This window comes from Suricata suricatta, chromosome 10 (assembly GCF_006229205.1).
Source record: "Suricata suricatta isolate VVHF042 chromosome 10, meerkat_22Aug2017_6uvM2_HiC, whole genome shotgun sequence".
In the NCBI taxonomy this organism is placed as follows: Eukaryota; Metazoa; Chordata; class Mammalia; order Carnivora; family Herpestidae; genus Suricata; species Suricata suricatta.
In genome coordinates, this window is record NC_043709.1 from 104,757,210 (window position 1) to 104,779,432 (window position 22,223).

The window sequence follows — 22,223 nt, forward strand, 5'->3', positions numbered from 1 at the left end:
GGTACAATTCTTAACGAAGAGATAATACCAATGAACGATGACAAATCAGGTAAATATTCATTGTTTTCTGCTTTGTTAGTAGTGACATATTTGCCTTCAGCCAGCCAAATGTTCTAGTGAAGTTTTCCTTATGCCCAATAGCACTTGAGAGATAGCTGGCCGAAATGAAAAGTTCAACCAGGGACCAATGAATAGTTTTCCTCTGTGTGATGTAAATAGGTCCAGGTGGGTGTTAAAATGAGTTTTTGACCTTCTGAGTGCTGTGATTATAAAATCTCACCTGAAGTCAGCTACATGATGTTTGACGTAAAGTTTTAAATATAATTAAATCAAAATTAATCACTGCCTTCTAGAGTATCTTGCTATGTAACTCATTCTAGGAAAAGGCACACAATTTGGTTATTTGAAAACAAAATACTCTGAGGTGCTTAGGGAATACAAAATAAAACACAAAGTTGGTTACAACTTACATTAGGTCAGGACGGTATCTGTGGATGATCGCACACAGAGCCAGTCCACTTTTCCAAGACATGGTGAGATCTGTCACATTCACCCCTGCGTAGCCATCTGTCTGCCTTTGGCACCAACCCAGTAGTTTGCTTGAACGAGCTACAGACTCTAAAACAATAAGAAAAAATATCAAAAGCGTGGTCACTGGTAGCATTGATAAAGGATCCTCTTTGCAATACACATACCCAATCTGAACAATTACTAAAGGTAGGGACAAAATAGCTGTGACTGTTTTTCAAAAGTAAGAAGCTATGTAACTGGTATCATGACGGTGGAATTTTAGGTAGATAAGAAACTATCAATTCACCCAGACTCTAAGGTCAATGGGTTATCTGGCCCTGCTCAAGTAAAGCCCAGTGTCATTGCCGCATTCTTTGATACGGACTTAGATGGAACAGCGCCATCTACTGAGCTGTCACCCTCACTTGCAGAAGAAGGTCTAAGATTTCCCTGGAGAGCCACTTGGTGGCTGAGGAAGCTCCTTCCCTTCAAACACTGGGGGGAGTAGAGCAAAAAAGAATCCATTTGCTCTAGCAACACATTAAACGAAGGCAAACAAAGCCCACTCTTACACTTTCCAGAATACAGAGTGATTTGCCAACTGAAGAAACTCTGTAGGATTACATTAGCAAGGCCAAGGACCCCAGACCAGAATAATCCCTCAGGTCAGGCGTGGCACTCTTCATTATAGATGAGTCCATCTTGGAAAGGTGAATACAAGAACACATATACTTGGATTTTTTCCAGTTCATTGCTGTGCCTTATAAAAATCTATAAACTGCATCAGAGAAGCTTTGATATGGACCATTTAAAAGAAGTTGTGAACTCCTATTTGTGTCCAAGAACATCTGCTCTCTTACCTTTACCAACTGGAAATACCTAACTTTCTATGAAGTCCTTTAGTGATTTGGGAGCGTAACAAGGTAAAAAGTGCAATTTCCTAAAAATCCTAGTTAAGTCTTTCCATGAAAATGTATCCTAAAACTACACAGAGAACCACTCCTGGTGCTATTATTTAAATCAGAAATTTATTTCATAAATTAATTTTATTCTGATGTCTCCCAAGTCTGTATATCCATCAGTCCAACACGTATTAGTCAACTTCAATATTCTAGGTCCTAAAATGACAATGACACAGGTGTACTGTCTGCTTAGATGAAAATGTTTCTAACTGCCTGCTGGTTGTGACCTCCACCTGGATATCCCAATAGCATGTCAAACTTTCTAATCCTCCCACTTCCCTCTCCAAACTGATGGCGGCACCATTCACAATGATCTCCTGACCCATAATGCAACCAAACTGCCAATGCCTATTGATTCTGGCTAACATAATTAATAGTGATGATGACAAAGTGGCTGCCATTTATGACCACCTGGTATATGCCAGACATTGTAAATAAATACTCTATACATGTCATAGAATCCTCATGACTATAGTGTGTAGTAGGTATTTGTTTCACCCATTTCACAGAGAAGAAAACCAAAGTTCACAGATGCAAAATAACACATTTCAGAAATGGCAGAGCTTGGACTGGGACTCCGTTGCACTGGGGCCCAAAGTCAGAGAAGAGTTCTTCTAACTATGTTTCATGGCTTTGTCCATCCTCAACATCAATATCAGATTTAGGTCTTCCACACCATTAGCTTGACTACTGCAATGCATTTCTCTCTCTCTTTTTTTTAATGTTTATTCATTTTTGAGAGGAGTGGTGGGTGAAGCAAAGAGAGAGGGAGACAAAGAATCTGAAGCAGGCTCCAGGCTCTGAGCTGGACAGCCTGTCCGCACAGAGCCCAACGCAGTCCTTGAACTTACAGACAATGAGATCATGCATGACCTGAGCTGAAGTTGGACTCTTAAACAACTACGCCACCCAGGCAACCTTGTATTTCTTTTTTTTTAAAGTTTATTTTTATTTTTGAGAGAGACAGACAGAGAAAGAGACAGAAAGAGAAAATGCATGTGTATGAGTGAAGGAGGAGCAGGAGTAAGGGAGAGAGACACAATCCCAAGCAGACTCTGCACCATCAGTGCAGTGCCCAACATGGGGTCCAAACCCATGAACTGTGAGATCAAGAGCTGAGCCAAAACCAAGAGTCAGACACTCAACAGACTGAGCCACCCAGGCGCCCTGCAATGTACTTCTAACTAGTCTCCCTACCTCCAGCATCTCCCCTCTCCATCCCATCTTACATGCAGCTGGCCAGGCACACTCATGTTGCTCTTTTAAAAAAAAAAAAAATCCAGGGGCTTTTCAAGGCACACAAAATACAGAATGGCCTTTATCTTGGCAACTGTATCCTGGGAATGTCATAGTACTCAGCTAAAATGCCACTGCTTCTTCATAAAGCCTTCCCCAGAAACCTTAGTTGGTGTGTGTGTGCACACTCCCTCTTCTCTCTCTCAACAGCATTTGTATCTGGTTTCTCTTTATACCCACCTAAAACCCTAGGCTGAGGGCTCTCAGCCTTGACATTACTGACATCTTTGGCTGGGCAATTCTTTGTTGTGGGAGCTGATGCCTTGTGCACTATAGGAGATTGGGCAGCATCCTTGAATGATAATAGCATCCTTCCCTAGTCATGACAATCAAAAATGTCTTCAAACACTACCAGTTGTCCCCGCGATGGGCAAAATCACCTCTGGTTGAGAACTGCTGCCTTATACAGTACTGTCACACCAACAACTCAGTACTGACTTCTCTGAATAGGTTACTTACATTTCAAAGGTCATTACCTTGGGGCATCTGGGCGAGTCAGTCAGTTCAGAGTCTGACTCTGGCTCAGGTCATGGTCTTGAGACCCGTTCTGTGAGTCTGAGGCCTGCATTGGTCTCTGTGCTGACAGCTCAGAGTCTGGAGCCTGCTTCAGCTTCGGTGTCTTCCTCTCTCTCTGTCCCTCTCCCACTCACCCTTGCTCATGAGTGCTCTCTCTCTCAAAAATAAATAAACATTAAAAAATGTTTTCATAAGGTCATTACCAGAACTCACCATTACGAGTCAACTTTGGGGTAGTTCGTGAATTCACTAGATTCTCCATTTCCAGATGAATATCTTTTGTTTCTCCAGTATCATATAAATGACGCACCTGGCAGAAAGTTGGAAAGTTGTCAAGAAGGAAAATCAAACACCAAGTAACAAGTTCCCACCAGAGAGCAAAATGAAAGACTGAGATAGCAGGTTGGGCAAAGTTCAGATAAAAGTTAAGACAATGACCTCTTAAATTCTTTCTGGAATGTGGCAGGGTTTACATATAAACAAATACATATTAACTGTAAAAAGTTGTGCTCTGGGGTGCTTGAGTAGCCTAGTTGGTTAAGGTTAAGCATCTGACTCTTTATTTCAGCTCAGGTCATGATCTCAAGGTTCATGGGTTCCAGCCCCACATCAGGCTCCACGCTGACCATGAGGAGCCTGCTTGGGATTCTCTTTTTCTGTCCCTTCCCCTCTTACGCTTGCTCTTGCTCTCTCTCTCAAAATGAATAAATAAACATTAAAAAAAAGTTGGGGCACCTGGGTGGGTTAGTTGGTTAAGTGTCCGACTCTTGGTTTTAGTTCAAGTCCTGATCTCAGGTTGAGTTTGAGCCCCACCTTGGGCTCTGTGCTGACAATGTGGAGCCCGCTTGAGAGCCTCTCTCTCTGTCCCTCCCTTGCTCACAGTCTCTCTCAAAAAAAAAAAAAAAAGGTTGTGCTAAAAATTAGCTATTCCGTCAAGGCAGGCCCTCTGATAGTCACCATTGGACCATTAATGCTGTCCATTGACAGCAGGTCTCATGGATCCCTTCTACAGAAGTATATAGAAGGCTTGAAGCTATAAACTTCAGGTAGAAAGTGAATAAAAAATTACACAAGTACATAGGCAAATATGTTGAATGGGCTGCTTTCTAAAAATTGCTAGGCTCTTTGGGACTACTGTGCTTTGTAAAATGTCATTCTCAATGTGATTATTAGGCTTTAGACATTTTTTTTCTTTTTCTTTTTTTTTTTTTTTGAGAGAGAGAGAGAGAGAGAGAGAGAGACAGAGAGATCAGGTGAGGGTCAGAGAGAGAGGGAGACACAGAATCAGAAGCAGGCTCCAGGCTCTGAGCTAGTTGTCAGCACAGAGCCCGACACGGGGCTCGAACCCACCAACTGTGAGATCATGACCTGAGCTGAAGCTGGTCGCTCAACCAACTGAGCCACCCAGGCACCCCAAGGCTTTAGACATTCTGAGAAATAACTCAGCAAGCACAAAAAAATTGACCAATAGTATCTTTTACTTGCAGATAATGTCCTAACTTTCAAAGTTTTTCAAGTGAATAATTTCATTTGCCCTCACAATAATCCTGTGAATAGCAGGGGGTTTTATCTCCATTTTACAGAGAAAATGACATGATGTGTCCAAGTTACAAGTGATTATTGGCAATAATGCAAGTGGAAGTCACATTTCCTGAGCAGTGAACAGGTGCTCCACCCCTACAACATGCAATTTGAATTAGGAGGCATGGGATAAAGTCCTGGGTCCACCATTTTTGTCACATGTGACCTTCCGGCAAGTCATCAACAACTCTCTCCGTTGGCTGCTCAATCTGTGGGTGGAAAGTGATACCCACCTTCAGTCACTCCAGAGACATCCATGTGCATTATGAAAGAAGGGTGTGTATATGGTACTAAGAGACACGTTTCAGTGTTTTGGAGGTCTGATCAGTCCTGAAATGGGCCCAGAGGTAGACGAGTGACTAGAAGGCTCTTACCTGGCTTGGGCGGAGGAAGTTGACGTTAACATTGGGATATCTGGTGACAGGGTCTATGCTGTATTGGCTGAAGTTCTTACTCACATTCTCGGGGGTGGTCTGAGGCAGCAACCTGTAAATGCTTTCCCTGCAATAACATATAACAATTTCTCAGAGCAGTGACAAGGACCATATGCCCTTCCCTCTCCTTTGATAATATTCCTGGTTGGTTTTTTTTTTTTTTTTTTTTTACAGTGCCCTAAATAATCTGAAGGATATGACAAAGCCTCAACCTTGGCTGTTTTTCCTCCAAACCTACATCAGCTCCTGTCCCATTCGCACCACGTCAGTGATTCCACAGGCACTGGACTGGTTAAGGGCCGGGGCAAGAGCAAATACACTGTGATGGGCTGGGATAAAAACCCTGATCCTAATGTAAAAGGTAACTAATTTACTGTTTGATTTTTCAAGTAGGCTAGTATTTAATTTTTAAGAAAATCACAGATGGAAAAAGAACATATACCGACACTTGCCCAGAGTACCTTAAGTAACAGTCTTAAAATTCTATCAACCAGCAGTTGCACCCAGGAAATCTTATTTCTCTAGTTCTTCTGGTCAAGGCATTTGTTCTTTATTAGCAAACAAATCCTAGGATTCTTACCTCTTTTGTAATAATCTGCCTCAAAATATCTGACACTTGGGAGCTTGAAAAATGTTTACAAGCAGTTTGGGGTTTTCTTTTGATTTTGAAGTCATTTTTTATTTCTTTTCTTATGTCACTATGTCCCCTGCTACTGCATTGATTTCATTAGTTTAAGTCTTTGTACTTTGATAGAGATTTAATTACCATAAGTACTATTTTTATGTATTTGTTCATATGACTGTCATAAAGGAATCATATACTGTCCTTTAATGGAATTCAAAGATTCAGATACCATTTGTCAGTTAACAAATTCAATCTGAAAAGGAATAAAAGAAGAGCACTTAGATTAGGTAATCTTTACATACTTATGGTTTTAAAAATAAATATCTTGACTTTCCTTTAATATGAAACCATCTTTTATTATTTAAAAAAATTTTTTTTATATTTTTTTATTTATTTTGAGAGACAGAGAGAGACAGCACGAGCAGAGGAGGGTCAAAGAGAGAGGGAGATACAGAATCCGAAGCAGGCTCCAGGCTCTGAGCTGGCTGTCAGCACAGAGCCCAACGTGGGGCTCGAACCCATGAACTGTGAGATCATAACCTGAGCCGAAGCTGGAAGCTGGATGCTTAACCAACTGAGCCACCCAGGTGCCCCCCCTCTTTTTTTAAAGCATCTGTAATTAAGAAAGGAAGAGAGAGAGAAGGAAGAAAACCTGTAGTCTGCCTGAGGGTCAAACCATCCATCACTCCCAGTTTTTTCGTGAAAGAGACCCCTGGCTGCTTTCCATTACCTCTCGGCCAGGACTTCCAAGGGGCTTCTTCCTAGCGACCAACTTCGTACCATCCAGGCAGAGTCCATAGCAGCTAGAAAGCCCCGTGCTATTCCTGTTCCCATTGGCCAAAAAGGCTATGACGGAGATAGAAAATGAAGAATTAAATAAATTATATTTTAAAAGAGGAAAACTAAGTTGAGAAACTAAGAAAAAGTTTGCTGTGGACAGGACTTTTTGGCAACTGCTCAGATACTGGGCATCCCTACTTCATAAACTGACAGAGAGGCAAATCACAAAAGCTGCAGAATTTCCATCCATACTTAGCAAGTCTGGGTTCCCTACAGCCTATAATCCTGCCCTCCTTCCTGGTGTAACTCCTGCAGGGAGCTGACCTATATGCTGCACCACATTGTAGACCCTCACTCTACACCCTGGGAGACTCCCATTTGCTCCTGATTATTAGTGCGTCCTTATTACTGCCTCTGCTATAAAGTGCTGCCATCCTTACTACTCACCTCTAGGAGGCTGTCCCCAACCAGGGCCACTAATAACTGGTGTCCATTCTGCTCCCGCACCAACGCAGCATTCTCAGAGGCATACATACAAGTGAAATCGAACATGGCCACGTCAGGCTGCCCATAGTGATTGATGGCAAAATCCAGAGACGGCAGCTGCTGCTGAGTGGAGAAGTCCGCCGCCTCTCTGGCATAGTTCAGCAGAGCTTCTTGGTCCACGTTCTCCCGGGAAAGCAAGAGCTCTGTGTCGGCATAGTCCTGTCTCCAGAGAGAGAAGAGGCTTGAAAAAAAAAGCCCAGCAAGAGCTACACTAAGCATGTCAGTCATAAGCTAGTTTCATCACCTTTCCTTTCTTCTTAAAATAACTTCATATCCCAAAATAAGTCTTCTACACAACTTAAAGAGAAAAGAGGGAGGCTCGCTCTTTCTTTCTTCCTTCCTTCCTTCTTTCCCTTTCTTTCTCTTTCTTTTTTTCTCTCTTTCTCTTTTACAGGCTCTATGCCCAACATAGGGCTTGAACTCATGACCCTGAGATCAATACCTGAGCTGAGATCAAGAGTTGGACTTTAACTGACTGAGCCACAAGGCACTCTGGAGTGGGGAAGCTATTTCTAAAAGAGCGCAGGCTCTAAAAGAGCCACCTGGGTGGTTCAGTCGGCTAAGTGTCTGACTTCGGCTCAGGTCATGAACTCACGGTTCATGAATTTGAGCCCCGCATCAGGCTCTGTGCTGATAGCTCAGAGCCTAGAGCCCGCTTTAGATTCTGTGTGTGTGTGTGTCTCTCTCTCTGCCCCTCCCCTGCTCACATTCTCTCTTTCTCTCTCTCTCTCTCTCAAAAATAATTTTTTTAAAATTAAATAAAATAAAGGAGCACAGGCTTTGGCACCTAAAAACATAGTGTTTTCATTTACTTGGAGCTTTGATTTTGCCCCATCCATCTCCTGGAGTTGTTCTGAATACCAAATAAAATAAGTTATGTGATGGTACTTTCTAAACTGAAAAGATACTTTATAATTTACTATTGGCAATCATTATCTCCTGGGTAGCAAATACCTTTTGGCAACTGGGACCGTATGCAATATCAGCACTGCATAATTTATCAAATGCAAAGGGAGCATCCGAAAGCTCCAGTGCCAAAGACATAATATGGGAGCAGCAGCAGTCCAGGGGGCTGCGAAGAAATAAGTTGAAGATGGAACAGAGGTTTTCAAAATAATACATAAGATTCTGAAAGGCTTCAGAGAAACCCACCAACAAAGAAAAAACAATGATAAAAGCAAGAAGGGCTTTCTACATAAAGAAGTCAAAACCTTCTTTTCTGTTTTGGCGATTCCTGGCTAACTGAGCCAAATCTTTACTCTTCTAATGTGGGGCGGGCTAAGGTTTGTTTCCCAATGACCCTAATGGTGCCTTTAGCTAGCACTACAAGATGTTAAAAGTCAAAACGCAAATACTCAAGTTGGTCCTTGAAACAGTGTTTGTTCAACATTGAGTAAGTGACCACAATTAGTACTTAGCAGCACACATAGAAACATGGTCCCTGCCCTCTAATAAAATAAATGAAAACCAAGATTATTCCTACATATAGCCATACCTTGGAGAAACTGCAGGTTCCATTCCAGACCACTGCAATCAAGTGAATATTGCAATATAGCAAGTCAAATGAATTTTTGGTTTCCCTGTACACAGAAGTTATGTTTACACTATGCTGTAGTCCATTAAGTGATAATAGCATTTGTCTAAAAAAAAACCCAGCCTACCTTAACTAAAAAATGACTTATGGCTAAAAAATGCTAACCATTATTAGAGGTTTTAGCAAGTTGTAATTACTGATCACAGATCATCATAACAAGTATAATAATTTAAATGTTTGAAATATTGTGAGAATTGCCAAAATATGACACAGAGACATGAAATGAGAAAATCCTGTTGGAAAAATGGCACCAATAGACTTGCTCAGTGTAGGGTTGCCACAAACCTTTGAGTTCGTATAAAAAAAAAAAAAAGAAAAGAAAAGGAAAAAATGCAGTGACTGAAGCACAATAAAACAAAGTTTGCCTATAATTTCAATTGATAACCACAGTTCTGCCTAAGATGGTAGATTTATCTTAACTTAGTCCCAAGATGTATTGCCAGGTTCATTGGCTATTTCTTATTGATGAAGCATCCAACCAAGTTTATCTTGCTTGTGTTTTTGGCAGAATGGGCTGTACAAACTGCTTTGCCCTATTTCTGCTTATATACATAAAGGAACACAAGGCAGAGAAACAGATACAAGGTCCATGAATGGAAAAGAGACTGTGCTACAGGCACGTGCTGACTGGCATGCCCCCAACACTACTCTCAGATAAGGCAACAGTGTAATTCAGTGACTTGATTCGTTATCATCCTGCAAAGACAAAGGGCACCCTGAAATTCAGCCAGGAGTCTGTGGTAAGAACTGTACAGGACTGAATCAGCACATCTGGTGCCTTTTCTATCCGTTTCATCACATGGGGATAGTAATTCTGATTCAGACGGGAGACCAAATAAGACTTAAGAAACTCTCCTTAAAGAGTCACTATTCTGTGGTTCTCTGACTTCACGTTCTGCTCATCATCTCAGGGAATGACCTACAGTTATCCACCTGGAGAAAAGGGTGAGCCAGACCTCTCATCATTGTTAGGTCACGAAGAGGTCAAAATATACCCTGATCCGGTCAGTGTCCCTAGACTTCTAACAGCTGTATCTACAGGAAAACCAGAACCATTCTTAGGCCTCCAGGTCAAACTCCCTTCCCCCTACCACCTGCTCCCAAATGACAACCTATTAACCAACCCATAATCAGTCATACGTAGAATTAACCCTAACAACAAACCAAATCACCTAAAATTAAACTGAGTATCAGAGGTAACTGATATCTGAGATTTGCTTTAGAAAATCCAATGGCAGGACAGGGGAGTGGGGTGGGGTACTACTGAAATAATTTGGTCATAATAATAATAATAATTGTTAGAGCTAGAAAATGGGCACGGGGGGGGGTCATTATACAATTCTCTCTACTTTTGTTTACATTTAAAAGTTGCCATGACAAGACTTTTTTTTTTTTTTAAGTTAAACTAAAAAACATTAGAGGAATTTGTATTCCCAGGAGATGAGGTGGGTGCCCATTTTCATACCCCTGAAGGAAAAACTCATCAGACAATAAAATTCTTTCCCTTAGCGGTCACATTAACTAGTATGACATAAAAAGAGGCTTGAAAGAATACATTACTCACATGCAGTATCACCCCTTTGTCTAGCAAACTCTGCTTTTTGGCTGTCATAACAAAATAGTGCGTGTCATCTTTGTAGTAGACAATATTCTCCAAGTCTATACCTGCAACCAGAAAACAAATGTGTCACATGAGGGTTCACTGAAATGAAGGCACATTAAGGCAGCCAGAAAGTTGTACACGGGTCCACAGAAAAAAGGGCTGTAAAACGCTAGGCAGAGAATGTGAAAATAAAAGAGATGTCTGAGCCCAGATTCTCACTTCCTGCATGTTCAGTTCATGAGAAGAGGGGGCGCTTTGTTTTAGATCTGCACTACTCCATAATGCACTTGATACCCTACGGTATCCTAAAACCATGAAGAGTAAGCATAAATATAAAGAACTGAAGAAAAAGAAAGGCTAAGTTCTAGTAAGAGAGTCTGGGTTGGTTCTCAGGCAACCGGGATAATCTCTTTGACTCTTAATAGGACAACTAGATGCCTGGTAGCAGAGTGTGAACTACTGACTTTTTAATTCAATTAATCTATAAGCTTTTTTTTTTTAATTTATTTTTGAGAGACAGAGAGAGACAGCACCAGCAGGGGAGGGTCAGAGAGAGAGGGAGACAGAATCAGAAGCAGGCTCCAGGCTCTGAGCTAGCTGTCAGCACAGAGCCCGATGTGGGGCTCGAACCCACGAACTGTGAGATCATGACCTGAGCTGAAGCGGGAAGCCAGATGCTTAACTGACTAAGACACCCAGGTGCCCCTTAATTAAATTCATCTAAAATACAGATGTAATTAATGGAAAGGAATCATGTTCTAGAAAATGGAATTGCAATTTGTGACATGTTTTTGTTGCAGCAAAAATATCGAAATTAATGTATTCAAAAGTGATCATATAACAATCTCATTCCTATCTAGCATATGGTTACTTCATGCCCAAACTGGAACACAAGCCTTTATACTTAGTGTCTAAAGTCAGGTTCTCAATGAATGAGAGAACTATCAACCAATAGTTTACTGCAATGAGCACCATCACTTAGAGCTACAACATAGGGGAAGGGCTTGGAGAAGAGTTGGCTGAAGGCAGAATGAACCCTTAAAAACAAATAAATAAAAACTAAACCCAGAACAGCCCTGTCACTATGAAGAAGGTAAAAAACACTAGAGTAGTAGACAGTGCTAAGGAAAGCATTATACTAAGAACAAAGTATAGAAGTGAAGAAGAGCAGAGAGGCAAACGAGCAATAATAGCAATGACCATCCACCCACTCTACCAAACCCTCTGGGAGAAGAATCACAGCAGTTACTTAAATTTCTATCCTTATCACTTTGGAGGCATCTATACCAACCTGTGGCTTCCCTCAGTTCCTGGAAAAATTTTTGGTTGAATATAAAAGCCACACCACTGATCTCTTCCACTTTGGCTTCTGCTGTTGTATTTCGGTTAATAAAATTTGCTGTAATGGCAATTGCCAGTTTGCCACGAAATTCTTTCCGGCGAAATCCTAGAAGGAAAGACATTTTCAGAGGTGGTCACAGCTAGCTAGAGAAGAAGGAAGATCACTTCAAACAGAAAGGGATGCTGATGAAGACATTAGGGAACACGAGGGATGGGAATCAATGGGAAAGTTTTAGGGCAATCCTTCTCTATCTGAAAGTAAGGTGTTTACCTTATAAGAATTCAGGAAAGAAGTGAAAGTCTCCCCCATACTAACAAGCGACTTGAAATCTAACTGACCAGGATACTACTTAGTGCAAAGGATTCCAAAGAAAAGAAAAGAAGAGAAAAGAAAAGGAAAGCCGCCAAGCCACCAGCTTACTAAACTTAGATTTAATCCAGCAGTGCCAACCATTTAAAGTACAGCTTGTCTCCTAGTGCCCTAACAAGAATGCCCTGTAAGAAATAACCAAGTACCAGTTGGCTAGTGAAAGGCTGGGCTTGACATTCAGTCAGTATTATCAGCACAAATATGATGATTCTTAGGAGTGTGGATTCTGATGACACAAACTCTCACTCCAGGGTTGGGAGAGGGTCAGCCTTCCCTCTGCTATGAAACAGACAAAGGGGCAATGACAAATACCTTCCAAGGTGTTCCTACGGCCATCCCCTCCAATGATCACTTCAAATTCATATTCTGATACAGGATGGGTTTTGGGGTGGACCAGTGCCCGCCAACCTATCCCTGTGGACCAAAGTCAAAATGAAGGTCATTACCAAGACCATATTCATACACCTAGGTATCAAAGGCAGGCTGCACAAACCCCCAAACAGAAAACACTAGGAGTAAAAGCATGGGGTACAAACCACAGAAAAAAGCCATGAAGAAGTCTCACAAAGGAGTTTTCCCCATCATATGATTTGCAATAATGAATACAAGTGGTTGCAACAAAGGCCTCCTCGTTAAGTCAAAAGTTCCTCAAAAGATATAGTCTGTATAACTGGAGAAGCCTCTTTAACTAGTTCTGAAAACAAGCCAGAGATTCTCGCAGTTTTCTCCCTTGATTTCATCTTTTCTCACCCACTCAATGCCCTTTTATCCCTTCTTCATTTGTCCAATCCAACTCACGTTCATTTTCTTGGTCCTCAGGAGGCTGTACAAGACCTTGGAATTCCACATTGACATGGATCTCAATGCCCAGGATCAAGGCTACTTTCAAAAGTATTAGCTGAAGCTGACGGATACCTGGGGGAACAAAAAGATCATACCAGTGAGGGCACGCTGCAAAGAGAGTACTGGTTAGCCATTGCTGCCCAGGCGCTCAACTGCCCCCCTACACAGTTTACCCAGATTCTCGAACCCTCTGTGGCTGGAGACATTTTCCAGACCATGCTTTACAGCTTCTTTCTTTCTTTTTTAAGGGCAAATATAGTTCTGTGCAAGGGATGTTCTGGAGAGGCATGCAAGGTCATTCCTACCTCTTGGGTTAGGTGTTTGAAACCACCAAAAGCTCTGAGACAACACAGAGTCCTCTTTTCCATCTTCCCCTGATTCAGTCAGAGCCACAGTCCTGTAACAGAATCTACAATCCTGGAAGGACATGGTACTTACCACAGGTGAGCTCTCCAGTCTGATATAAAGGGGCTGCACAACTCCTAGAGATTTCCACAGAATCTCCCTTTCATCCTATTACCTCACTCACCTTTGCATACGCTTATAAAGTAAGAAGGGGAAACTTTAATCTCTTACCATTACCCTTCCCACCACTGGTCTAGAGGTACAGAAATTAAGGCTTAAAATGATTGAAAATCTTGCTCTTATCACAATGAGATTTATTTATTCCAGGTCCAATGAATGTCTACCAAGTGGTAAGATAAAAATCTATCCCTAATGTAGGACTCTCTCAGCCTCAAGGCAAATCCTCCATAAGGCAGACAAATCCACTGAATCCAATGACCCCTGGTCCTCTCTTAAGACCAAATTCACCTGCAGCGTCTGACTAAGCTGGTACACACAAATCCTCATCTAAGGCATCTCGGTTATTTTCCCCTGCTTACCACAACCACCACCCTTCTGAGTCACACGTCTAAAGGCTCATTAAATCCCATTCTAGCGCACATTTAATATTTGCAGACAACCAGATTCCAAGATGTTTTACATATTATAGCCCAAGAGATGAGCAGAGCGCTTCCTCTGCCAGTGGAATGTGGCAGCTGTTGGCCAATGTTTGAAAAGTTGGCACAACTGCTTCAAACAGCAAAAGTTAAGCAGTTTGATATTTTTTGCAGGACACATCTGGAGGAGCTCAGTACAAAACTTCCTTGATAAGGCCTTCCTGGAATCATTAACGGTGATCAATAAACAAGATTTGAACTTTATAACGTATACATCATCTGTTCTGAATCATTTTTCAGATAGGCTGCTTAACAGTCATGAAAATAAAACCACTGTCTGCATTAACTTATATTTTCTCTATAGGGAAAAAGCATGGGCCCAAACTGAGCTTGGAGATGACAAAAACAGAGCAAGAGCTATCAGACTATAGACCTTTTAAGAATCACTTAATCAAATGAATCTCATTACTGACTTGCCATTCATGACAAAACTAGGAGGCTGCTTCTATACCTGTGGTTTTACAGGAATGCATCCCCATAGCATTTTGTTCTTACATTAGTAGAGTATGTATCATATCACATTAGACAGAGCCTAATGCTTTGTGCCTCTTCCACTGGACTGAGAATCATGGTCAAGGCTCAAATTGGTAGTATTTCCTAGCCTGGTCTCGATGCTGATCCCACCCACTGCAAGTGCTCAGTAAGAGTTCAAGACCTACCTTTAGAAATCCTTCAGCTAAACTCATTTCATAGAAGATAACACTTGCAGGTTAAGAGTCCTAGGTTATATACCACTGCATCAGAGGTATTTTCATTCTAAGCAGAGTGTATTTTCTATACATTAGACACTAATGGTATCAGAAAAAACTGGCCTCGTTGACTATGAATTCCTCAATTTCCCTTTTTCTACTAAACAAGTGGGTAGGGATAGGGGTGAGATCCTATAGGGGAACTGGTTTTACTTACTGATATGGTCAATAGCTCCAGCACAGAACTTGCCATAGAACTTCTTGGCACCCAGACCTCGTAGATCATGTATGGTGAATGGCCAGAGATGCAAAACATTGTTGCGGGAGAAGGCATCTCGTTTTTCAATAACAACCACTTTAGCTCCCAATAAGGATAAGTCGATGGCTGTACGGAGACCACAGGGGCCAGCTCCAATGATGAGACACTGAAAAACACAGCTGCTTTCAGGGCAAAGGGAACACCTCTTAGGAAAGTTCACATTTCTATTACAGTTTCATTGATCACATAATCGTCACTCCCCAGAGCCCTCACACAGGGCTATTCTCCCAAGAAATCTTCAGACCTGCCTGGGTCATAGGAGACCAGCTGCAATAGCTTGAGAGAAAAGCTGGTGATTGCTATGGATACGCAGGAGACTCTTAACTGTCAGTGCTGGACATAAACCTGACACATGCTGACCTTGTAGATTTGCAATATAGTGAACTGGGTCATCGTTTCAACAAATGATTTGAAAAGCAGATGTCACCTTAATTGACAGGAGAGGACCTTTTGAGAGGTTTCTAAGTCAAGCAGATTTCTATCCAAGGAGAGAGAGATTATTAAATACATAGTTCAGGCAATCTTAAGAGTCCTGGAATAAGTCTACTACTCAAGGATTTCTGGAAGGCAACTTTCAAAAACCAAGGTTTTATGTGCTAAAAAGAGTTCTAAAATCACCATCTTTAGACCACAAGTTGAGGGAAATGATCTTAAAAACCTTATTCTAGAAAGTGCTCAGGGTGAGAATGGATACTTATCTTAACTAATTTGTACTTTTTCACAGAAGGAAAGAAAGACATAAAATGTTTCTGGTTTTGAATTCCTCTTATTTGTAATAAAACTCCAGAACTCACTCATAAAAGTTATTCCTTGAACTTCCTAAATTTTGCTGATGAGTATCTACCCAAATGCAAATTCACTGGAGGAGGGTCTCTAGGTATCCACAGGGCAAAGTAAAGCTCAGGAAAGGCACTAATGATCTAGTTGTAAAGTCATCTGCAACTTCCTTTCTCTGCTAGCCTTCTCCAAATTTCTCACAGAAAGTATTTTCACATAAGGAGGAAAGCAGGAAATATATTATTTCTTCTCCACTTCCTTGTACCTACCCCTGCACAGGAGACTGACTATTTCCTGTTTCATGAAAACTCTACTTCTTGAAATTGTAAAGAAAGCAAAAGAAATATTATGGCTTTCAAGGTCCTTGCTTATCAAAACAAATCTTCGGGGGCACCTGGATTCCTCAGTTGGTTAAGCATCCGACTCTTGATTTTGGCTCAGGTCATGATCTCACAGTTTGTGAGTTCAAGCCCCACATCGGGCTCTGTGCTAATAGCATGGAGCTGCTTGGAATTGTCTCCCTCTCTCTCTACCCCTCCCCCGCTCGCTCGCGCTCTCTCTCTCTCTCTCTCTCTCTCTCTCTCTCTATCTCAAAAATAAATAAAAATTAAAAAAAAAATCTCTGGAATACAGATGAAAAGTGATCTGAAGCTTGTGGCAAAGCTCCAAGTTAGCAAATACTATCTATACCTAATCAGTCATTGTGATGACTTTATAAACATGACATGGCATCAGAAAGCCGTTTGCAGATAGGATGCTAATAGGGCCTGGCTACCTCTTTGCTAAGTGGCTTGCATCCTCCTAATAATGTAAGATTCAAAACAGAGCCTCAGGGGGAAAAAAGTTCCTATACCAACTTGATTTCAGGGTTGTTCTTCAATAGCTGAAACCCTGAATGTTCAGTATGTGACTACATGAAATAAGAATAGGGTCTGGGGTGCCCGGGTGGCTCAGTCAGTTAAGCACTAAGCATCCAACTCTTGATTTCGGCTCAGGTCATAATCTCATAGTTCATGGGATCAAGCAGTATGCCAGCCTCTGTCCTGAGTGTGCAGCCTGCTTGGGAGTCTCTCTCTCTGTCCTTCCCCTACTTGTGCATGCACATGTTCACATGCGTGCTCTCAAAATAAATAAATAAACATTAAAAAAAAAACCAAGAATAGGCTCTGGAAATGGAACAGTCAACTAAACATAGGTAATGGACCCACAAAGTTTCAACAAGGTAGAAGTTGGACTTTCTCTAGTAGGTCTTGGCTAGACTCCATCTAGTTCTCACCCAGTCTACCTCTACCCAATCCTTTTCTTTGGCCTACCTCTACTCAAAATCTTTTCTGGTTAAATCCTTAGGTCAGGGACCCCAACACTTGGGAGAAGCCAAACCCTTACCTTGGTGTTAGTGCATGCTTTTCCCTTTTTGTAGTCTTTGTGGCTGCCCCGCTTGTCCAACTTTGCCCATAGGGCTTTGGCTTTCCAGTAGTTAAGCTTGGACTTGAGCTTGTGATAAAAGGAGCGGTAGTCCTTAGGCTTCAGTTCTAGGTGGTCACATAGCTCTTGGAAGGCCTTGAGGGTTCCCTTGCAGGTGGTAGCCTGCACAAACCGGTCAAAGAGGACGTGAGCGTGATTCATTGTCTCATTCTTACTGTCCTCCATGCTTCCCCACTCTCAGCACCCCCCAACAAAGGGGGAAAGGGGATGGCTGATGATCCACCCGATTTCGTCACATTAATCTAACAAAAATAAAGAAAAAGAAATGGTTAGCAAATCCAAATTTCTGCCTACAAACATTTCCTTTTCTTTTTTAATGTTTATTTATTTTTGAGAGAGAGAGAGAGTGCAAGCAGGGGAGGGGCAGAAAGAGAGAGGGAGACAGAATCCAAAGCAGGTGTTGACAGCTCAAAGCCTGACACAGGGCTCGACCCCACAAACCATGAGATTGTGACCTGAGCTGAAGTTGGACACTCAACCAATTGAGCCACAGAGGTGCTTTATAACTACAAACATTTTCTAGGAGATGTAGCTCCTTTGCAAAGTGGAGTTCCTAAGTGTCATAGTCATTCATTCAACAAATATACATTCTATACTTTCTATACACCAGGCACTATCTCCAACACTGGGGATGGAAAGATGAGTAAGACAGTGTTTGCTTTCGAGGATCTTACAGTTCAATGGGTGAGACAGATTCATAGACAGAACGTTAAATGTACTGGGGTGCCTGGGTGGCTCATTTGTTTGAGTGTCCAGACTTGATTTTGGCTCACATCACAATCTCATGGTTCATGGGGTTGAGCCCTGCATTGGGCTCTGTGCAGACTGTGCGGAGCCTGCTTGGGACTCTCTCTTCCTGCCTTTCCTTGGCTCATGTGAGCAAACATGGGTGCATGCAGTCTCTCTCAAAAATAAAGAAACTTAAAAAAAAAGTTAAATGCACTATGCTAAGTGTCATTAGAGAGAGAGGCATAAGGGATTTGGGAATGTAGAGGATGAGAACCTAATTGTAGTGGGTCCTTGTTGAAGATGAACCTCTGAATGGTGACAGCTGAGTCTTTCAGGATAAATTAGTGTAGCCGTGTGAGGAAGAAGTGTGGAACATGGGAAAGGAAATAAAATAGGAACTTATGAGTGAGTGACTCTTACCGATGAAAGACTCCAGAATTATTTCCAGGTTTCCAACTCAGGCCACTGAGTAAATGGTGAACCAGGCCAATGGATTAAAAATAGAACTCATTTGTGAGGGTAGAGTAGTGAGATCCTGTTAAACGTGAGCTGCCTTAACAGAGGTGCTCATTAGGCAGTCAGGTATGTTATTTGCAGCTCAGGGGGGTAGCTGGGGACGAGAGCCTAGACTGGGGAGTCATCAGCATACAGGTGGTAGTTGACTTCGGCTCAGGTCATAATCTCCCAGGGTTGTGGGACTGAGCCCCACGTCAGGCTTGGCACTGGGCATGGAGCCTGCCTAGGGTATTCTCTCCTTCCTGTTGTGCTCACTCTTTCTCTTTCTCTTTCTCTTTCGAGAGAGAGAGAGAGAGAGGTGCAGAGGGAGGCAGAGAGAAAGAAATGGGATATACTCAAAAGATGACTTATAGGGTCAGAAAAAAAACAGTTGTCTTTATCCAAAGGCAGAAGAAAGGGTAACAGGGAATCACCAATAACTAGAAACCAAGTTCTCAGAGTGACTGCCTCTTGCCTTCCTTGTGTAAATTTCTGTGGCTTTATTTGCTTTTTTGGCAAACAGCCAGCGTTTTGCAATCCTGACCCTGATGCCAGACCTGCTTCGACTCCACCAGAATCACAATGTTTGGAAAGCTCTGAATATACACCCGGTTTGATCTCTCTGTCTCTTGTCAAAGAAGAAAATGATTTCTTTCAGTTCCTAAACAGCAGCCACCTTCCATTCCTTGCCAGGATTTGGAGCGCTCCGTACCAGACATTCTTGCTGAACCCAACCCATTAAAAATCCTGCAACATTATTTCTAAAAGCCTCTGCCCTGTCATAATGCCTGCCTTGTGCTCACACTTCCCTAAAAGTGTCTTGGGTATTTATTTTCAAAGAAAAATTCTGATTTGTACACTAACACCCCCTTGATTGGCTGTAGCCCCACTCTGTCTGAAATGCTCACTTCAACAGAGCTACCAAGCACCACAGAGAATTTCCAAATCAAACCCCACTCCATGAACACCCTCATTAGTAACTGGCCCCCAATCCTTCTGTTGACTTTCAAATTAACAGGTTTCAGCCACAGCTCCCCGAGAGCTACAGAGAGTCAGCTTCCAAGCAGTAGTCAAGTATTAAATGCCCAGTATAAAGGATTTCGACCTGCAGGTCACTAATGACAGCAGATAGACAGAGGTAAGTTGGTTCCCGGAACAATGCAACAGGCACCCACTGTAAGAGTACACAAGATCAATTCCCCTGGGCTGCCTCACTTTTCCTACTTTGCAAGCCAAATGACCACAGCAGGAAGACACTCTCAAGTACTACAGTATTACTCTGTAACCCTGCTGGACTGGGACTGTGTCATTCAGCAAGGGGAATCTGGCATCCCGATTCACTCGGAGCAGCTGGGGAGAGCAGCAGAAGGGCCTTCCTGTTACTGCCCTCGCCTCCCTCATTCTCAAAGGTCTAACTCATCCCACTCCTACGGGGCTCTCCTGGACCATCCCTGTGTGCCATATGTCCTAGTATCCTGGGAAAATCAATATTCATAATTACAGGAACCTAGAGACCAGGAAACCTGGCCGGAAGGTGCCAGAAACCCTGGGGACTAAATAGACAAGGTGTGGAAGGAAGGGAAAAGGGAAGTGAGCCTGAAGAGGGAAGAGGAAGGGGAGATGATGCCAGGTTTCCAGGGCATTGGTGCAATTTCTGCCAGTGGACAATATCCTGCATGTTTTGTTCCATGGCAGCTGACTGCTGACTCAGAAGACTTGCACATTCCTTGGCTGTGGAGGAAAATGCTGGAGAGACAGCCTATGAAGTACACGCAGGAACAGAGTTTATGTTTCTATTTACAACAAGAGTAAAGGGTTGTCACTGACTCATAGCTGGTTATGAGAACACTCAACCTCTACCTCTTAGAATTGGTTTATGGTTATTTGTAGGAGGGGAGAACTATCTTTAAAAATAGAAAAAGGAGGGGCACCTGGGTGGCCCAGTTGGTTAAGCATGTGACTTTGACTCAGGTCATGATCTCACAGTTTGTGAGTTTGAGTCCTACATCGGGCTCTGTGCTCACAGTGCAGAGCCCACTTTAGATCCTCTGCCCACCCCTCTCTGATCCTATCCCACTCACTCACTCTCTCAAATAAACAAGCATTTAAAAACAAAAATAGAAAAAGGAAAGAGAAACAAAACAAAACAAAAAAATAAGAACTATACTTCAAGGGGCACCTGGTTGGCTCAGTCAATGGAACATGTGTCTCTTGATTTCTGGGCTGTGAATTCAAGTCCCATGTCAGGCATACAGACTCCTTAAAAAATAATTTAAAAAAATAAAGAATTATAGTTCAAGAATATGAAATTGCACCATCAATATACCAGCAGATGTGCAAATCTCTGAATCTTATTAAGGACTCCATGAAATGCTACCTTCCCTAGCCCATCCAGAGGTGTAACGTGTCAAAATAGATCTTAGAAGCAAATCTATAAATAGGAAGGCATGTTTTGGAATGTGATTAGGAGTAAACTTAGATGAAAAATGCACTTCAGATTATGGAAACTCCTTTGTGTTTTGCCTCAGAAACAAAGACAAAGGTTGCCAAATTCGTTGAGTTCTAGATGTTTTTCTGCAACAAAAGCCCGTAGGGCCACTATCACCTGTGGTTGGGGACACTGAGGCCCTCATCTCGGAAGGTGGTGAGCTGACTGAATCAGGCAGTCTGGGCATGAGACTCCTTGTTGCCTCCTACTGCCTCCCGGCTCAGGTACCAATGGCTTATCTCTCATAGCCTTATCTAAGGTTCTCTGGGTACCCAGGAAGCAAGCTCAAAATATAATAAGGAAGCACTCTTTCTCCTGTATTCTTGTCACTGCAGTATTCCATTCTCAGCTCTTTTCTGACTTCCCATCCTATTTAGCCTCAAACTGACATTCAGCAAGATGCTAAGAAATAGGAAACCAGTCCCCACCCTACCTCCATGCCCCTCCTCATTCTATGGATCTGCTCTTTAGTCACAGGGTATTACCATCTGCAACCATCACTGAGCAGACATTATTTAAATGGCTCTCTCCTCCACTGAAAGCCTCAGTGCAGGAATCAGGTCTCTAGCTATAGCCTGACCTGGAGTGGAAACACTATGTTTCTATGGAGCTGCTCAGGGGAACAGAACCCCTTGAGGAGATCTGTATGGGAGCCCAGAAGCCGCACACTGGAAGGATCGATCCTGGGGGAAAGCATTAGCCTTGGCCTGCGTGGCTGGAGGACTGTAGAGAACTGGATACATGTTACGGAGGAGATTCCCACTGTGCTGACAAAAAGTTGTATCTAAAAATGCAATGGTAAGCCTGGGCAAGGAGTGATGATCTAAGAAGAGCCGACTAGCAGGAATGTAGCACTTTTCAAGACATGGAAGCAACCCAAGTGTCCATCCACAGATAAACTGACAGAGAAGATGTGGTGTATATATACAATGGAGTATTACTCAACCATAAAAAGGATGGAACCTTGCCATTTGCAACAACATAGATGGATCTAAGGAGTAGAATGTTGAGTGAAATCAAAGAAAGGCAAATGCCATATGATTTCACTCAAAGGTAAAATTTAAGAAACAAAAGAAATAAACAAAAAAAGACAAACCCCCCCCTTTCCAGAAAAATACAGAGAATAAACTAGTGATTACCCAGAGGGGAAGTGGGTGGGAGATGGGTAAAATAGGTAAAAGGGATTAAGAGTATACTTAACTTGATGAGCACTGAGAAATACATAGAATTGATGAATCA

The 22,223-nt window shown here is 42.3% G+C and overlaps 1 protein-coding gene across 3 annotated transcripts in view; it reads right to left on the bottom strand.

The window, feature by feature from the left end:
- Positions 1–22,223, bottom strand: part of MICAL3 (microtubule associated monooxygenase, calponin and LIM domain containing 3) — a 215,421-nt gene that overhangs the window by 102,202 nt on the left and 90,996 nt on the right. For all 3 annotated transcript variants that reach the window (XM_029953118.1, XM_029953117.1, XM_029953116.1), the window contains exons 2-12: positions 17,174–17,514; positions 14,909–15,116; positions 12,957–13,073; positions 12,471–12,572; positions 11,739–11,894; positions 10,409–10,509; positions 7,152–7,409; positions 6,655–6,770; positions 5,240–5,366; positions 3,498–3,594; positions 471–618 (exon numbers count right to left, since the gene is read on the bottom strand). In XM_029953118.1, coding sequence (XP_029808978.1) covers positions 471–618; positions 3,498–3,594; positions 5,240–5,366; positions 6,655–6,770; positions 7,152–7,409; positions 10,409–10,509; positions 11,739–11,894; positions 12,471–12,572; positions 12,957–13,073; positions 14,909–15,116; positions 17,174–17,437 — 1,694 coding nt within the window. In that variant the 5' untranslated portion in view covers positions 17,438–17,514. The remainder of the gene's footprint in view (positions 1–470; positions 619–3,497; positions 3,595–5,239; positions 5,367–6,654; positions 6,771–7,151; positions 7,410–10,408; positions 10,510–11,738; positions 11,895–12,470; positions 12,573–12,956; positions 13,074–14,908; positions 15,117–17,173; positions 17,515–22,223) is intronic.